Source organism: Muscardinus avellanarius (genome assembly GCF_963383645.1).
Source record: "Muscardinus avellanarius genome assembly, chromosome: 14".
Taxonomy (NCBI): Eukaryota; Metazoa; Chordata; class Mammalia; order Rodentia; family Gliridae; genus Muscardinus; species Muscardinus avellanarius.
Genome location: NC_137800.1, coordinates 8,274,695 through 8,289,774, shown reverse-complemented (window position 1 = coordinate 8,289,774; position 15,080 = coordinate 8,274,695). Strand labels below are relative to the sequence as shown.

The window sequence follows — 15,080 nt, the reverse complement described above, 5'->3', positions numbered from 1 at the left end:
CTTTATTTTGGAAACAGGGTCTCACTAAGTTGCTGAGAACCTTACTTAGTAGCTGAGGCTGGCTTCGAACCTGTGCGATCCTCCTGTTCCAGCCTCCCAAGCGCTGGGATTATAAGTGTGTGCCACCACGCCCGGATATTTTTTTAAATTTTGAAACAGGGTCTCACTAAGTTGCAGAGGGCCTCACTAAGTAGCTGAGGCTGGCTGTGAACCTGCCACCCTCCTGTCTCAGCCTCCCAAGTATTGCAATTACTGGTATATACTATTAAGTCCAGCAAAAAAAAAAAAAAAAAATCTTTTGAAACTCTGAGGACCTTGAAGTTTACCCAGAATGGTATTAAAGACATTTAACACTGACAACAGCACCCACCAACCCAAATAGACAGAAGCTGGTCAACCATGCTGCTATCAGAGCCTGGGCTGGATTAAATGCAGCCCTGATTACGTCAACTTAGGATATTAGTACACAAGATTAGCCATTCTGAACAAGCCTCTACCTGAAAAGATTTGATGAAAAACCGAGGCCGACAAGAATGGTTAGAACTGGTACTTTATACCAGGTCTGGTGACATTGCCTGTAAGTCCAGTACCTGAGAGGCTGAGACAGGAGGGTTGCAGGTTCAAGGTCAGCCTCGGGAACTTAGCAAGACCCTGTTTCAAAATAAAAATTAAAAAGGGCTGGGGGTGTAGCTTGGAGGTAGAATGCCCTTGGGGTTCAACTCCTAGTATCCCACCCCCACCAAAAAATCAAAGAACAAGTGCTATGTGTCAGTGTTCAGCAAAATAGATTCAGTAGTCAGTAGGGGAAGGCATCTGTGCCCTGGTGTGGTACACAATAAGCCGGTCTTCAAGGGAGGCGGCTTTGACTGTAAACTTTAAAGCAGGAGTGTTTCAAGATCGTCACCTTTATCAACGTAGAGAAACATAAGTAGAGGTTTTTTAAGAATTTTGGTAATTCTTAAAATTGAGATATAAATCGCATGCCATAAATCCTGCATTTCGCATCTTTGTGTGTGCGTGTGCGCTTGTGTGTGCGTGCGTGTGCGTGCGTGTGTGTGTGTGTGTTACTGGGGGTTGAACCCAGAGGCATTCTACCTCCAAACTACACCGTCAGCTCTTTTTTATTTTTTAGTTTTTTATTGGTGCACTGCAGTCACACATCTGATGGGGTGTGAGATGGTGGAGGCGTACGTGTGCACATCACCATTTAACCCTTCCCCAGCTCCCCCCACCTCACGTTTGCCTTAGAGATTGACTTGAAAATGCAGGGAGTGTACACCATGTACACGAGGGGAGCTCCCTCTGCCCCCTCCCGCCCCCCTCAGTTCTGTCGCCTTCTTTTCTCAGCTGTGCTTTCTCCTTCTTAGTCTAGAGTTCCTCCTATGACCCATTTTCTCCATAGCTTCTGCATATCAGGGAGAACCTCCAAGGAAATATGGAACACTTCACAAATGTGCGCGTCATCCTTGGGCAGGGGCCACGCTAATCTTCTCCGTATCGTTCCAACTTCAGTGCATGTGCTGCCGAAGCGAGCACTTTTTTCTTTTTTCTTTCTTTCTTTTTTTTGTTTTTGTTTTTGTTTTGTGTTGAAACGGTCTCACTAGGTTGTTAAGAGTCTTGTTAAGTTGTGGAGACTGGTCTCCGACCCGCGGTCCTCCCGTTTCAGTCTCTCCAGTGCTGGGATTCAAGATGTGGCCCCCGTGCCCGACTCCAGTTCATCTGTTAGCGAGCATTTGGAGGCTTGGCACTTTTTTACTATTTCAAATGCTGCTACTTGTATAAACATTTGGGTGCACGTTTTTGTGTGACCATGTGTTTTGAGTTGTCTTGGGTGGTGAAGATTTAGTTGGGACTGTAGAGGAAATTGACAAGTACCAAACATTGCCCAGATATGGGTACTTTGACCTCAGGGACACCCAATGATCACGGAGACCCTGTGTCTCCCCATTTGAGTAACAAATGAAAAAATTCCTTGTTTGTGATGAATGATATTTTTATCATATTGGGTAAAAACACAAAGTTGTTAGTGTCCTCATGTGGAAGTTTAAGTATCTGAAGAACTGTGTACACGGAGGTTAAATGTTGGGTCTGCTGTGCCTCTCAGATCCACACCCTCTTTCTTTATTTTTTTATTTTTTGTGGGTCTGGGGACTGAACCCAGGGGCATTCTATCTCCAAACTATACCTCAAGCCTTTTAAATTTTTAAAAAAATTTTTTTTTTTTTTTTTTTTTTTTTTTGCAGGTCTGGGGATGGAACCCAGGGACACTCTACCTCCGAGCTACACCCCCTGCCCTATTTTTTAATTCTTTATTTTGAAACCGGGTCTCACTGAGTTGCAGAGGACCTCACTAAGTAGCTGAGGCTGTCCAGGAACTGCGATCCTCCAGGTCTCAGCCTCCCGAATGCTGGGATTACAAGCGTGCGCCACCACGCCTGGCTTGTTATTGTTTTGAAACAGGACCCTGTTAGGTCCTGTTTCCCTTGCTAGGTTGCTTTAAGTCTCACTAAATTGCTGCAACTGACCTCAAATCTGTGATCCTCCTTTCTCAGCCTCTCAAGTACTGGGATTACAGGTATGCACCCCCATGTCCAGCTTCAAATGCCCCGTTCTATACTCTACTCTGTGGGGGCTCTGCAACCCTCTTTCTTCTTTAATAGCTGGTTCCCTGCCAAGTGCTGCCTCTGGGGCAAAGTGCACTAGAGGGAAACTGAGGAAGAAGAGATACTCCTTCCTGTTCCTTGGCTGTTTCTGTCTGGATGGTCCTGACTTTTCGCCCAGACAGCAGCAGTTGATCCCAGGGCCCAGTTTGCTTCCAAACACCCTGAAGTGTCCTCCTTCCTTGGATATACTGGGAGCAGCTGGATGTAATGTCACCTATCTTATTTCTTAGCAGCTTGGGCCCCTGCAGGGCTGGAGGCGCTCCCTCTGAGCCCCGGAGGACCGGAGAGGCTGGTAGCACCCACAGGTCTATCTCCATGATCCTCAGAGTTCCCGTTGTCATTGTCGTCTTCTTCCTCTTTTCTTCCTTCTTCTTCTTCTTCTTCTTCTTCTTCTTCTTCTTCTTCTTCTTCTTCTTCTTCTTCTTCTTCTCCTTCTCCTTCTCCTTCTCCTTCTCCTCCTCCTCCTCCTCCTCCTCCTCCTCCTCCTCCTCCTCTTCCTCCTCCTTCTCCTTCTTCTTCTGTACTGGGGATGGACCCCAGGGGCATTCTACCTGAGCTATACTCCCAACCCTATTTTTTATTCTTTATTTTGAGACAGGGTCTCACTAAGTTGCAAAGGACCTCACTAAGTAGCTGAGGCTGTCCGTGAACCGTGATCCTCCTGTCTCAGCCTCCAAAATGCTAGTATTACAAACGTGCGCCACCACACCCGACTAGCATTCTCTTCTTCTGCTATCCATTTTTCAGTATTTGTTAAACCAATTGTTTTAATTAGATGTGTGTGTGTGTGTGTGTGTGTGTGTGTGTGTGTGTGTGTATGTATTACTGGGGATTGAACCCAGGGTCATTTCACCTCCAAGCCATACCCCCCCCAGCCTTGTTTTATTTTTATTTTGAAACAGGGTCTCCCTAGTTTTTTGTTTGTTTGTTTTTGGTTTTGTTTTTTTTTTTTGTGGTTCTGGGGATGGAACCCAGGGGCCTTCTTCTACCTCCGGGCTACACTCCCAGACCTATTTTATATTTTATTTGGAAACAGGGTCTCTGTAGCCAGCGCGGCTGGCTTCGAACCTGCGCGATCCTCCTGTCTCCGCCTCCCGAGCGCGGGGATGACAAGCGTGCCCACCACGCCCGTCTTAGGGTCTCCCTAGTTTGATGAGATCTCACTGCTTGCTGAGGCTGTCCTCAAACCTGTGATCATCCTGTTTCAGACTCCCAAGTACTGGGATTACAGGTGTGCGCCACCGCGCCTGGCTAAATTATGTCTTAAAATAACATATGATTTCTGTTTTCCTGCTGGAGACCTCTCTGTGCATGCAGAAGCACTATTCCTGATTTTTAGAAAAGGAGCAAGCCCTGCCTGGGGTGCATTTTTTGGGGCTCTGTGACATGCTATGAACTGAATGCTCGTGTCCCCCCAAATCCACACCCTGAATTCCCAGCCTCCAGGGTGATGGATCAGGAGCTGGGGCCCTCGGGAGACCATCAGGTCGTGAGGGCGGAGCCTTCACAAATGGGATCAGAGCCCTTATAAGAGACCCCAGAGCCAGGTGTGGTGGCCCACGCCTGTGATCCCTGTAAATGGGAGGCTGAGACAGAAGATCGCAGGTTCGCAGCCAGTCTCAGAAACTTAGGGAGACCTTGTTTCAAAATAAAAAATAAAATAGGGTGTAGCTCCAAGGTAGAATGCCTCTGGGTCCAATCCCTAGCACCATGCACGCGCGCGCGCGCGCGCACACACACACACACACACACACACACACACACACACACACACACAATTACACTCCAAGAAACCTCTCTCCCCTTTTCTGCCAAGTTAAGGTACAGCAAGATGTTGCTCACGATGAAAATCCTCGCCAGTCACCAAATCTGCCCGGACCGTGATCTTGGACTTCCAGCCCCCAGAATCGTGAGAAATGTCTGCTGTTTATAAGCCACTCCGTCTGTGGGTTTTATTATAGTTGCCTGACTAGACTAAAGCCGATTATGTAACATTACCGAGAAATAGGAACATTTTAAACACTTACCCATTTTCCAAGAAGAACTCTTCTTTCTTCAAATACCTACAATAAGAAAGAGACGAGGGTGATTTCACACATCATGGTTCAAAATATGATACCACAATAACATCATTAAAGGATTCACTGTACCAGCTGAGTATGAAGTCAGGTTTTATTCCTGGGAGGGTACTTTTTTGTTTTGTTTTGTTTTGGTCCTGGGAATATCACCAGGGGTATTCTACCTCTGAGCCACACCCTCAGTCCTTCTTAGTCATTTATTTATTTATTTATTCATTTATTTATTTTACTTTGAAACAAGATCTTGCTAAGTTGCCGAGGCTAACCTCAAACCTGTGATCCTCCTGTCTCAGCCTCCCAAGTACTGGGATTACAGTGGGTACTTATTTTTAATCTAGGCAAAGCCCCTCCCCTCTCTTTTCAGTTTCTCCACGTAAAATAATTCACAAAAAAAGAACTAAGTGTTCTTTAAAAGAAAATAAAGAAATAAATCAAATTGTAAGGAGAAACCAATTTTAGAATTTGAAAGGAGATGAAAAAGCGAGGGGGAGGAACCCCAGGAAGAAAAGCTTTTCCTCTGAGATGTTTCAATATTAATAGCATGAAAATTTATAAAAGTTATGAAAGAGCAGCTCTGGTTTTATCTTTCAGTGTGTGCACATATAAATGGATGTCCATGTTCTTTGTGTTTAGGGGGGTACTAGACATTAAGCCCAGTGGCATTCTACTTTTGACTCACACTCCCCAGCCCTTCTTATTTTTTGTTTTGAAACAGGGTCTCATTATGTTGCTGAGGCTGTCCTCGAACCTGTGATCCTCCTGTCTCAGCCTCCTAAGTGTATCACTACGCCTGGCTCCGTATTCTTTCTTATATGCTGGTAGGATCAGTAATTTGCATTAGTGTACCTCTGGGCTTGCAACTGAGCACTCATCTGTGTAGGTTTAGATACTTTAGACAGATTCCAGACCTCATACATCGACACCTTCAACGTAGAGTGCGTCCACAGCATAAGTACCCTTATTTGTCAAACTGAATGTGGTTGTTAGAGCCGACCGTGGTGGTTTGTAATCCTACTTGAAAGGCTGAGACAGGAGGATCACAGGTTTGCAGATAGCCTTAGCAATTTGTGAGGCCCTCTGCAACTCAGTGAGACCCTGTTTTCAAATAAAGAATAAAATAGGGCTGGGGGTATAGCTTAGAGGTACAATGCCCCTAGGTTCCCTCCCCAGTATGAAAGAAAGAAAGAAAGAAAGAAAGAAAGAAAGAAAGAAAGAAAGAAAGAAAGAAAGAAAGAGAGAAAAATGTGGTTGTTGGAATATCCTTAGCCAGGCGTGGTAGTGCACACTTGTAATCCCAGCATTCTGGAGGCTGAGACAGAAGGATCATGGTTCAAGGACAGCCTCAGCTACTTAGAGAGGCCCTTTGCAACTCAGTGAGGCCCTGTTTCAAAATAAAGAATAAAAAATGGGGCTGGGGGTGTAGCTCAGAGGTAGAATGCCCCTGGGTTACATCCCCAGTACCAAAAAAAAAAAAAAAAAGAACATCTATGGTTGGAGCAGTGTAGTTGTGGTGTGACTGTATCTAAATGTTGGTGTCTAGGTGTTTTTCTGAGCGTCAGCGTGTATGTGGATTGGAGCAAATGGGAAGGGAAGAATAGTGTGGGCATATGTAGCAGAGGAGGGGATTTGAGGAGGAAACAGAGAGTAATGAGCTTGTGCACATGTCTCTCAGGCTCCAAAACATGCGCCCGCTGTCAGCTTTGGAAGTCAGGTTCCGCATCTTTCCCTCCCTCTTGGCACCACCCACACCGTCAGCTCTGTGATGCTGTCTGCTGGGAGGAGCGGCTCAGACCCTGTCCTCTCTGGATGCAGGAGGACGAGGAGCTGGTTTTATGATTCCAATACATAACGCTTTCCTTTCATTTTCAGCCTCTCAAAGTCTGGTTGCTAAGGGCGTACAAAATAGAAAAGAAAATACCAGCTTCAAGCTGGCATGGTGGTGCACACCTGTAATCCCAGTACTTGGGAGGTTGAGACAGGAGGATTGCAGGTTTGAGGACAGCCTCAGCAAATAGTGAGACCCATCAAACTATAATGCTACTTGGAAGGCTGAGACAAGATCACTGGTTTGCGGGCAGCCTCAGCAATTTGTGAGGCCCCGTGCAACTTAGTGAGACCCTGTCTCAAAATTAAAATAGGGCTGGACAGGTAACTCAGAGGTAGAATGCCTCTGGTTTCAATCCCCAATACTTAAAAAAAAAAATCTGTGCCGGGCGTGGTGGCGCACTCTTGTAATCCCCGCGCTTGGGAGGCAGAGACAGGAGGATCACGCAGGTTTGAAGCCAGCTGCGCGCGCTGGCTTAAGAGACCGTTTCCAAATAAAAATGTAAAAATAGGTCTGGGAGTGTAGCCCGGAGGTAGAAGGGCTTCCAGGAACCCCAGTACCACCAAAAAAAAAAAAAAAAAAAAAAAAAATCTGCTTTAACAGTCTACTGGGAACCAATAAAATCCTAGACAGCCATGTCTGTAATCCCAGTATTTGGGAGGCTGAGATGGGGGAGGGTCTCAGGTTCAAGGGCAGCCTCAGCAACTTAGTGAGACCCTGTTTCAAAATAAGATCAGGCTCAGGGGTATAGTTCGGGAGTAGAAAGCCCTTGGGTTCAGTCCCCAGTACCAAAAAAAAAAAAAAAAAAAAAAAGGAAAGAAAAAGAAAAAAGAAATTCTAGAGATCTTTGTTGCTGTTGTTCAACTCCCTTTTTGTAGGACATATAAAGGCCTAAAGAGGTTCCATGTAAAATTTTGTTTTTAAATCACTGGTTCCGCCGGGCGTGGTGGCGCACGCTTGTAATCCCCGCGCTTGGGAGGCAGAGACAGGAGGATCGCGCAGGTTCGAAGCCAGCGCTGGCTTAGGAGACCCTGTTTCCAAATAAAAATGTAAAAATAGGTCTGGGAGTGTAGCCCAGAAGTAGAAGGGCTTCCAGGAACCCCAGTACCACCAACAAAAATAAAATAAAATAAAATAAATAAATAAATCACTGGTTCCAAACTCTCTGTCCAACTCCACTCTACATCTGTTTTTTTATGGTTTGTTTTTGGGTACTAGGGATTGAACCCAGGGTCATTCTGCCCCAAGCTATATCCCCAGCTCTATTTTATTTATTTATTGGCTGGTATTTTTTGGGGGCGTTATAGTCTCACATTATAAAGTAGATCGTGTTGACAATGGCACACACTCACACAGTACTTGGTGCCCCACTTCCCATCTCCCTCCCTCCCAATACCCAGTGTCCAGGTTAACAATGTTATATTCACATGTGTATACATACTGGCAGGGAACATTTCCATGAATGAACCTCAGACTTATTTTTTATTTTATTTATTTTATTTATTTATTTATTTATTTGGTGGTACTGGGGTTCCTGGAAACCCTTCTACCTCTGGGCTACACTCCCAGAACTATTTTATACTTTTTATTTGGAAACAGGGTCTCTTAAGCTAGCGAGGCTGGCTTCGAAACTGCGCCATCCTCCTGTCTCCGCCTCCCAAGCGTGGGGATTACAAGTGTGCGCCACCACGCCCGGCTATTTTTTATTTTGAAACAGGGTCTCACTAAGTTGTTGAGGATCTGGCTAAGTTGCCGAGATTGCCTCTGAACCTGCGATCCTCCTGTCTCAGCCTCCGAGTCCTGGATAACAGGCGTGGCCACCAGGCCCAGCCTCCAGCCCTACATTCTTGATGAACTGTCCCCAGGCCTGTGCTTGGGAAGAATTCTAGATTCCCAGCCACATCTGAGCTTTCAACAGGAGACTGGGATGCGCCGGCACGGTGGCCAGCAATGGAGTGCTCATGGGAATCAGAGAGATACTGACTCGAAGGGAGAGGGTATTCCATCAAATATAGCAGGTAGCGTAAGGGTGGGAGACGGGGAACGTGCTCTGGGCTAAAGCAAAACAAATCCAGCTGTTTACCAGAAGATGTCTACACTCCAGAAGCAACCTATGGGCGTGAAGATATAGAGAGATGAGAAGCATCAGAATGGAATCTGGACACCTCAGATTGGGGTCTGTCCCCAAATCTGGGGCAAAACCATCTCACTGGCTGGACTTCAGAGGCTTATATCCCCTGGTTTGGAATGAGTCCTCATTCCAAAGATTTGCGATCAGGTCCTTCCTTTTAAAAGAGCTGGAGAAACAAAATGTCTATGCAAAAGGGAAATATTAAAACGGATCCTCGTTTCTTGCAGAATGCTACAGTCTGTTTATATCACAGTTTACCCAGAGCCTGCTGTTAAGTCAAAATCCCACGGTTGTTATTTTAGTCTGTTGACACGGCAATTACATATTTCACCATGTGACATCATTACGGAGTGGGAGGGAGGCATTTGGAAGCTCCTAAATTATGGCCGATTAATGGCAGTGAGGTTTGCTTTCTCAGAACACCCTTTTAACATGCACTGTACTATCTGTGAATCATACTCTAAAAGAAATATGGGACGCTGCTTTCTTTTTTTTAAAATTGCATTTACTGAAGGCGTACCGTGTGTTTGGATGCAAAGTGGAATTCTTAGTAGTGTCAAGCAAATTGTCTTATTTGCCATTGTGTGTGGGGGTGCTTAAGGGTCACTTTTAATAATAACACGGGATGGCAAAGAGATATATACTTTAAAAAGATTCCTCCACTCAGAAGCTCTCAATGTAATGTAATGTCTTGCATTTGCCCGTCCTGATACTGTTTGGGGTTTTTTATGGGGGGGATCGGCAGTACTGGGGATTGAACCCAGAGGCACTGTACCACTAATCTACATCCCCAGCCCCTTTTATTTTCAGACAAGGTCTCAATAAGTTGCCCGGGCTGCCCTTGAACTTGCAATCTTCCTGCCCCAGCCTCCTGAGTAGATAGGATTACAGGTGTACACCACCATACTAGACCTGATGATGTTTTTGTTTTATAATACTGGGGATTGAACTTGGTGGGGAGAGGGAGAGTCTCTACCAGTGAGCTACACCTCAGCCCTTTTTATTATTATTTAAAAATTTTTTGGAAACAGGGTCTCACTAAGTTACCTTCCACTGGCCCCCAAACCGTGATCTTCCTAGCTCAGCCTTTCAAGTACTGGGATTACATGCGTGTGCCACCATGACCGTCTGGTTATGCTTTTTATTTTTTTTTAAGGCATCTAAATTTAAATTCCATCTCCTTGCTTAAAGCCTGCTTAAAATCCTGTGACTCTTATTTTAGTCCGAGATCATTCGACATACTTCTCATTCTGCTACAGAACAGAGGAGAGGAAAAATTAAAACAAGAACTAAACGGGACCTCACAACTGCACTGCCTCTTGTGACAGGCCCTGGTTTTGAAGCGTAGAAACCCCCCTTGCACTGGGCGTGGTGGCACATGCTTGTGCTTGGAAGAAAACCTTGTAATTGCTGCGTGGAAGCTTGTGTCCTTGGACATCAACTTTTTTTTTTTTTTTCAGTACCCAGGGGCATTCTACCTCCGAGCTACACCCCCAGCCCTATTTTGTATTCTTTATTTTTGAAACAGGATCTCACTAAGTTGCTGAGAGCCTCACTAAGTAGCTGAGGCTGGGAGGAACCTGTGATTCTCCTGTCTCAGCCTCCCAAGTACTGGGATTACAAGCGTGCGTCACCACGCCCGGCTGGACATCTACGTTTAATCCTGTTCACACAGCTGGAACATCAGATATGGAAGAGACCTTCCAGGTCGCCCCATCTAATCCACCGCTTTTACAAAGGAGATAAAGCACGTAGAAAACTAGTGGGATCGTGAATCTAGAGGCGCGTTTTCAATTCTCAGTGATTATTCATTGCTTACTTTCATTTGTCCTAATTTTAAATTGCTTTAAAATCTGATCTATTAATACATATACATATAAAGTTTTCTAACTTTTGGTTTTGTTTTGTTTTGTTTTTTGGTGGTACTGGGGTTCCTGGAAGCCCTTCTACCTCCGGGCTACACTCCTAGACCTACGTTTATATTTTTTTTATTTGGAAACAGGGTCTCTTAAGCCAGCGCAGCTGGCTTCGAAACTGCGCGATCCTCCTGTCTCTGCCTCCCAAGTGCAGGGATTACAAGCGTGTGCCACCATGCCCAGCTTGTTTTTTATTTTGTAATATATAAAGTTAAAAATAAGACAAAACATGAAAATTTTCTAACAGACCCCTCCAACCACCAATGCCTATCTGACTTTTTCTTTTCTTTCTCTGTGGTACTGGAGAAGGAACCCAGGGGCATTCTACCTCCGAGCCACACCCCCCAGCCTTATTTTTTTTTTAAGTTTTATTTTGAAATAGGGTCATACTAAGTTGATAAGAGTCTCACTTCTGCTGAGGCTGTCCTTGAACCTGTGATTCTGTTTCCAAATAATATATAAAATAGGTCTCAGAGCATAGCCTAGAGGTAGAAAGCCTCTCGGTTCCACCCCCAGTACCACACACACACACACACACAAAAAAAAAACAAAAACAACAACAAAAAAAAACAATCTGCTAGCCAGCATGGTGGTGCACACTTGTAATCCCAGCATTTGGGAGGCTGAAACAGGAGGATCACAGTTTGCAGACAGCCTCAGCTACTTAGTGAGGCCCTTTACAACTCAGTGATGTAGTGGTATTGGGAAGAGGCTTCAAAATGTATTAATGTACCAGTATTAGGAAAGATTTTCAATTTTTCAAATATATCTATAGTAGTAAAGAAGCCAGGAGCTTCAGAAAAAGAAGCTGCAGGATTCCAGGGACCAAGGGAGATTAGCAAGACAACAGAGATAGTTCCAGGGCCTTTTCCATTATAAAGATAAGATTTCCCAAGGGAGCGGAAGGATGCCATGAACCTTCAGGAGATCCCAGACTTCCATAATCACGGGAGGAGGCCCGAAGCCTTCAAGAAAGACCAGAATCCGGTGATCAAATAACACATTTGGGGGTCAGTACTAAAAACAGGAAATACTGGCAGGAAGGAATCCCCCACACATCAAAAGGGCGGGCCCTAGAGGGGACGGGTCTGGTTGAGGACTGAGTATAAAATACTCTGTACCTAGAAATCCTCGGTGAATTCATTTGAACCACTCCCCCGTGGCACTCCTGAATGGCATGGGGCTGTGACTGTCTTCTGTATTTCTATCTTTTTAATAAACTCCTTTAAATCCTCAGCAAGAGTCCAGGCTATTGCATCTCTATCCTTAGCTCAGGACAAGAACCTGTGGTTTTATGGGAATAGTCTTGGGGAGCCTCACAAAGGTCCCCAGGGACAGTCCTCCCAAACCGTAACAGCCCAAACCGTAACAAGTGAGACCGTTTCAAATATAAACGATAGATAAATAGATAAATTAAAAATAGGTCTAGGGGTGTAGCCCAGAGGTAGAATGCCTCTGGGTTCTATCCCCGGTACCACACACACACACACACACACACACACACACACACACACACACACACAAATCTGCTTCTCTGGTCACTCAACTGGCAACAGGCACCCAGGATTTTTTTGTTTTTTGGGTTTTTGGGGGCTATTAAGTCACTTTTTTTTTTCCCTCCACAGCAGCAAAATTATTCAAGAATCTTTTGATTTTTCAAGGAAAATTTCTGAAAATCAAGGCACGCAACAAATCTGCGTTTCAATTCAAGTCACTTTTTCACACGTGTGTAAAACCCTTCACGATTCTGTGGGGAGACAGATTTCAAAACTAAACACTGCAGTTTTGGAGGGAAAGCAGTTATGCTGTTAAATAAACTGTTGGAGAGCTGGGAGCGTCGCAAACAGGTGCTCAGTAAATAATGGGTGCGATGAAGGAGAAAGATTTGCCCGAGACTTTGGTGTCCGTCACGGTGGACGAAGGCTGCACTGGTCTCTCTCTGCCTTTCCTTGGCGTTACTGCCCCTCCTCCTGTCTCCTTCTTGTTTTCCTTCATGGGCTCTCCCCGTTCTATTTCTCAATGTCTCCACCCCTGCCTGAGTCTCTTCTGGAACTGCTCGTGTTTCACATGGGAGGAGTAGAAAGAGAGTGCCGGGAGGGGCTGGCCTCGCTGACTGGCCTGCTGGAGGGACCTGCACATCTGTTAGGGTCAGCGAGGCCAAGGGCCAGCTGCGGGCTACGGAAGGAGATGGGGCAGCCAGGGCAGAGCAATGAGAGGGGACCAGGGCAGGCTGGACTCTGGCTCCGCCTGTGGCCTCTAGCTGCGGTACCAGGCGCTGGGGATACAGGGACCCAGGGGGAACCTCAGCTGTCAGGCATTAGAGTTGGGGGGACAGTAGCTGGGCAAGAGCTGGGAGTTGGCCAAGTCAGATCTTGAAAGGGCCTCACTGATGTGCATGGGGGGTGGTGTTGAGATTTATCCTTTGGTGTGGTCCCATTTTCGGTTTCACACAATAGGTTTGGTATTTTATTGTGATATATATATTGGTGCTAGGGACTGAACCCAGGGGCATTCTACCTCTAAGCTGTATGTATGTATGTATGTATGTATTTGAAACAAGGTCTGGCTAAGTTGCTCAGGAGCTTGCTAAGTTGCTGAGGCTGTTCTCAAACCTGTGACCCTCCTGTCTCAGCCTCCTAAGTACTGGGTTTATAGACATGTGCCACTGCATCTGGCTTTACGTTTGATATTTTATTTACTTATTTATTTGTTTATTTATTTATTCATTGCAGTACTGGGGATTGAACCCAGGGGCATTCTACCTCCAAGCTATACCCCAGCCGTACTTTTTATTCTTTATTTTCAAACAGGATCTCACTAAGCCGTGGAGGGCCTTACTAAGTAGCTGAAGCTGGCCTTGAACCTGAGATCTTCCTGTCTTAGCCTCCCAAGTACTGAGATTATAAGCAGGTGCTATCATGCCCAGCCAGGTTTGCTATTTCAGAAAGATGATGATGATGATGATGATGATGATGGTGGTGGTGGTGGTGGTGGTACTCGAGTTCCTGGAAACCCTTCTTCCTCTGGGCTACACTCCCAGACCCATTTTATATTTTTTATTTGGAAACAGGGTCTCTTAAGCAAAGAGAGGCTGGCTTCGAACCTGTGTGATCCTCTTGTCTCCGCCTCCCAAGCACGGTACCTTACAAGCGTGCACCACCACGCCCGGCAGAAAGATTATTCTTAAAATAATAATAATAATCCGAATAGAGGACAGGTAGGTAGGACAGAGACAGTGAAACCAGCGAGGGTATTACTACAATGTGCCTGGGGTGCAAAGGGAGACCAGGCTGGGAACTGAGAATGTACAGCTGGGGGTATCTGGGTGCATGGGGAAAGGGGCCTGGAGGAGAAGTCTGGGGAGGACTCACAGGACCTGAGGTCAAATGGGACATGGAGGTGCTGGCATGTTGGTAGATACTCCTCATGCCCCTCTCATGCCCCTGAGTGTCTTGGCATGCCAAGAATGCAAGGAAGGCTTGAGCACCCTTTACTTGGGCCACTTCTCCAGGTGGTGCTGCAGGAAGGCAACCTGAGGGATGAGCTTGGCTTCTCTTTGGGACCAAGAGCAGCCGTGCTCACTGCTCACTGCCTGCTATAAAAGCAGCGGCTTCGCCGGGCCTGGTGGCGCACGCTTGTAATCCCAGCACCCTGGAGGCGGAGACTGGAGGATCACGGTTAATGGACAGCCTCAGCTACTTAGCGAGGCCCCTCTCAACTTAGTGAAACCCTGTTTTCAAAAAATAAAAGGCTAAAAAATAGGGTTGGGGGGTGCAGCTCAGAGGTGGAATGTCCCTGGGTTTCATTCCCAGTACCAAGAAAAAAAAAAAAAGCAGTGGCTTTCCCGGGCTCGCTGTCCTCCAGCTGCCATGTAAACCCGCTGCATCCGTAGCATGTTCCTGGGCCCCCTGCGTCACCCCCAGGGACGAGGTCGACCAGAAGACTGATGTCAACCTTATGCTCATCCTCACAGCTGAGCCGTGAGAAAAGCGCTCCGTCTGGGACCCAGGAATCGGTGTCTTTTCCTGTGAAACTGTAGTGTCTTCTGTTTCATGTGCAACAGGGCGACTTCTCCGCTTGGAAACTAGGAAAAACATTAAGCCCCAGACCCTATAAAGAGAGGGAAGGTTTCTGACCCGTGTAATCTGGTGTAAAGGAGAAGGAAGAGCTGGTGATGTGTAGGCTCGAGGTAATGAGGTCGGTTTTATACATGTTCATTGAATTTTATTCCCAACTAGGTGTCATCCTTAAATACAGATATTGTAATAGGAGCTCTCAGACCTGTTCATAAATTCTGTCCCACACTGACGCAGGAATAGTCCCCAGAGGCTGGCCAATCTCACACCCAACCATCCCTCGTTTGGTACGTTCTACTAACGCCTTCCCAGAATGCACATGGCAAATAACCTTAGGAGAACAGGAGCGCTGTGCACAATTCCTTGAGATTTGTTTAATGTATTTGATACG

The 15,080-nt window shown here is 46.0% G+C and overlaps 1 protein-coding gene across 1 annotated transcript in view; it reads right to left on the bottom strand.

The window, feature by feature from the left end:
- Nucleotides 1–15,080, bottom strand: part of FBXO16 (F-box protein 16) — a gene marked incomplete at both ends in the record, with an annotated part of 42,744 nt that overhangs the window by 25,988 nt on the left and 1,676 nt on the right. The window contains one exon of the mRNA XM_080710194.1: nucleotides 4,691–4,726. Within this exon, the coding sequence (XP_080566320.1) occupies nucleotides 4,691–4,726 (36 nt within the window). The remainder of the gene's footprint in view (nucleotides 1–4,690; nucleotides 4,727–15,080) is intronic.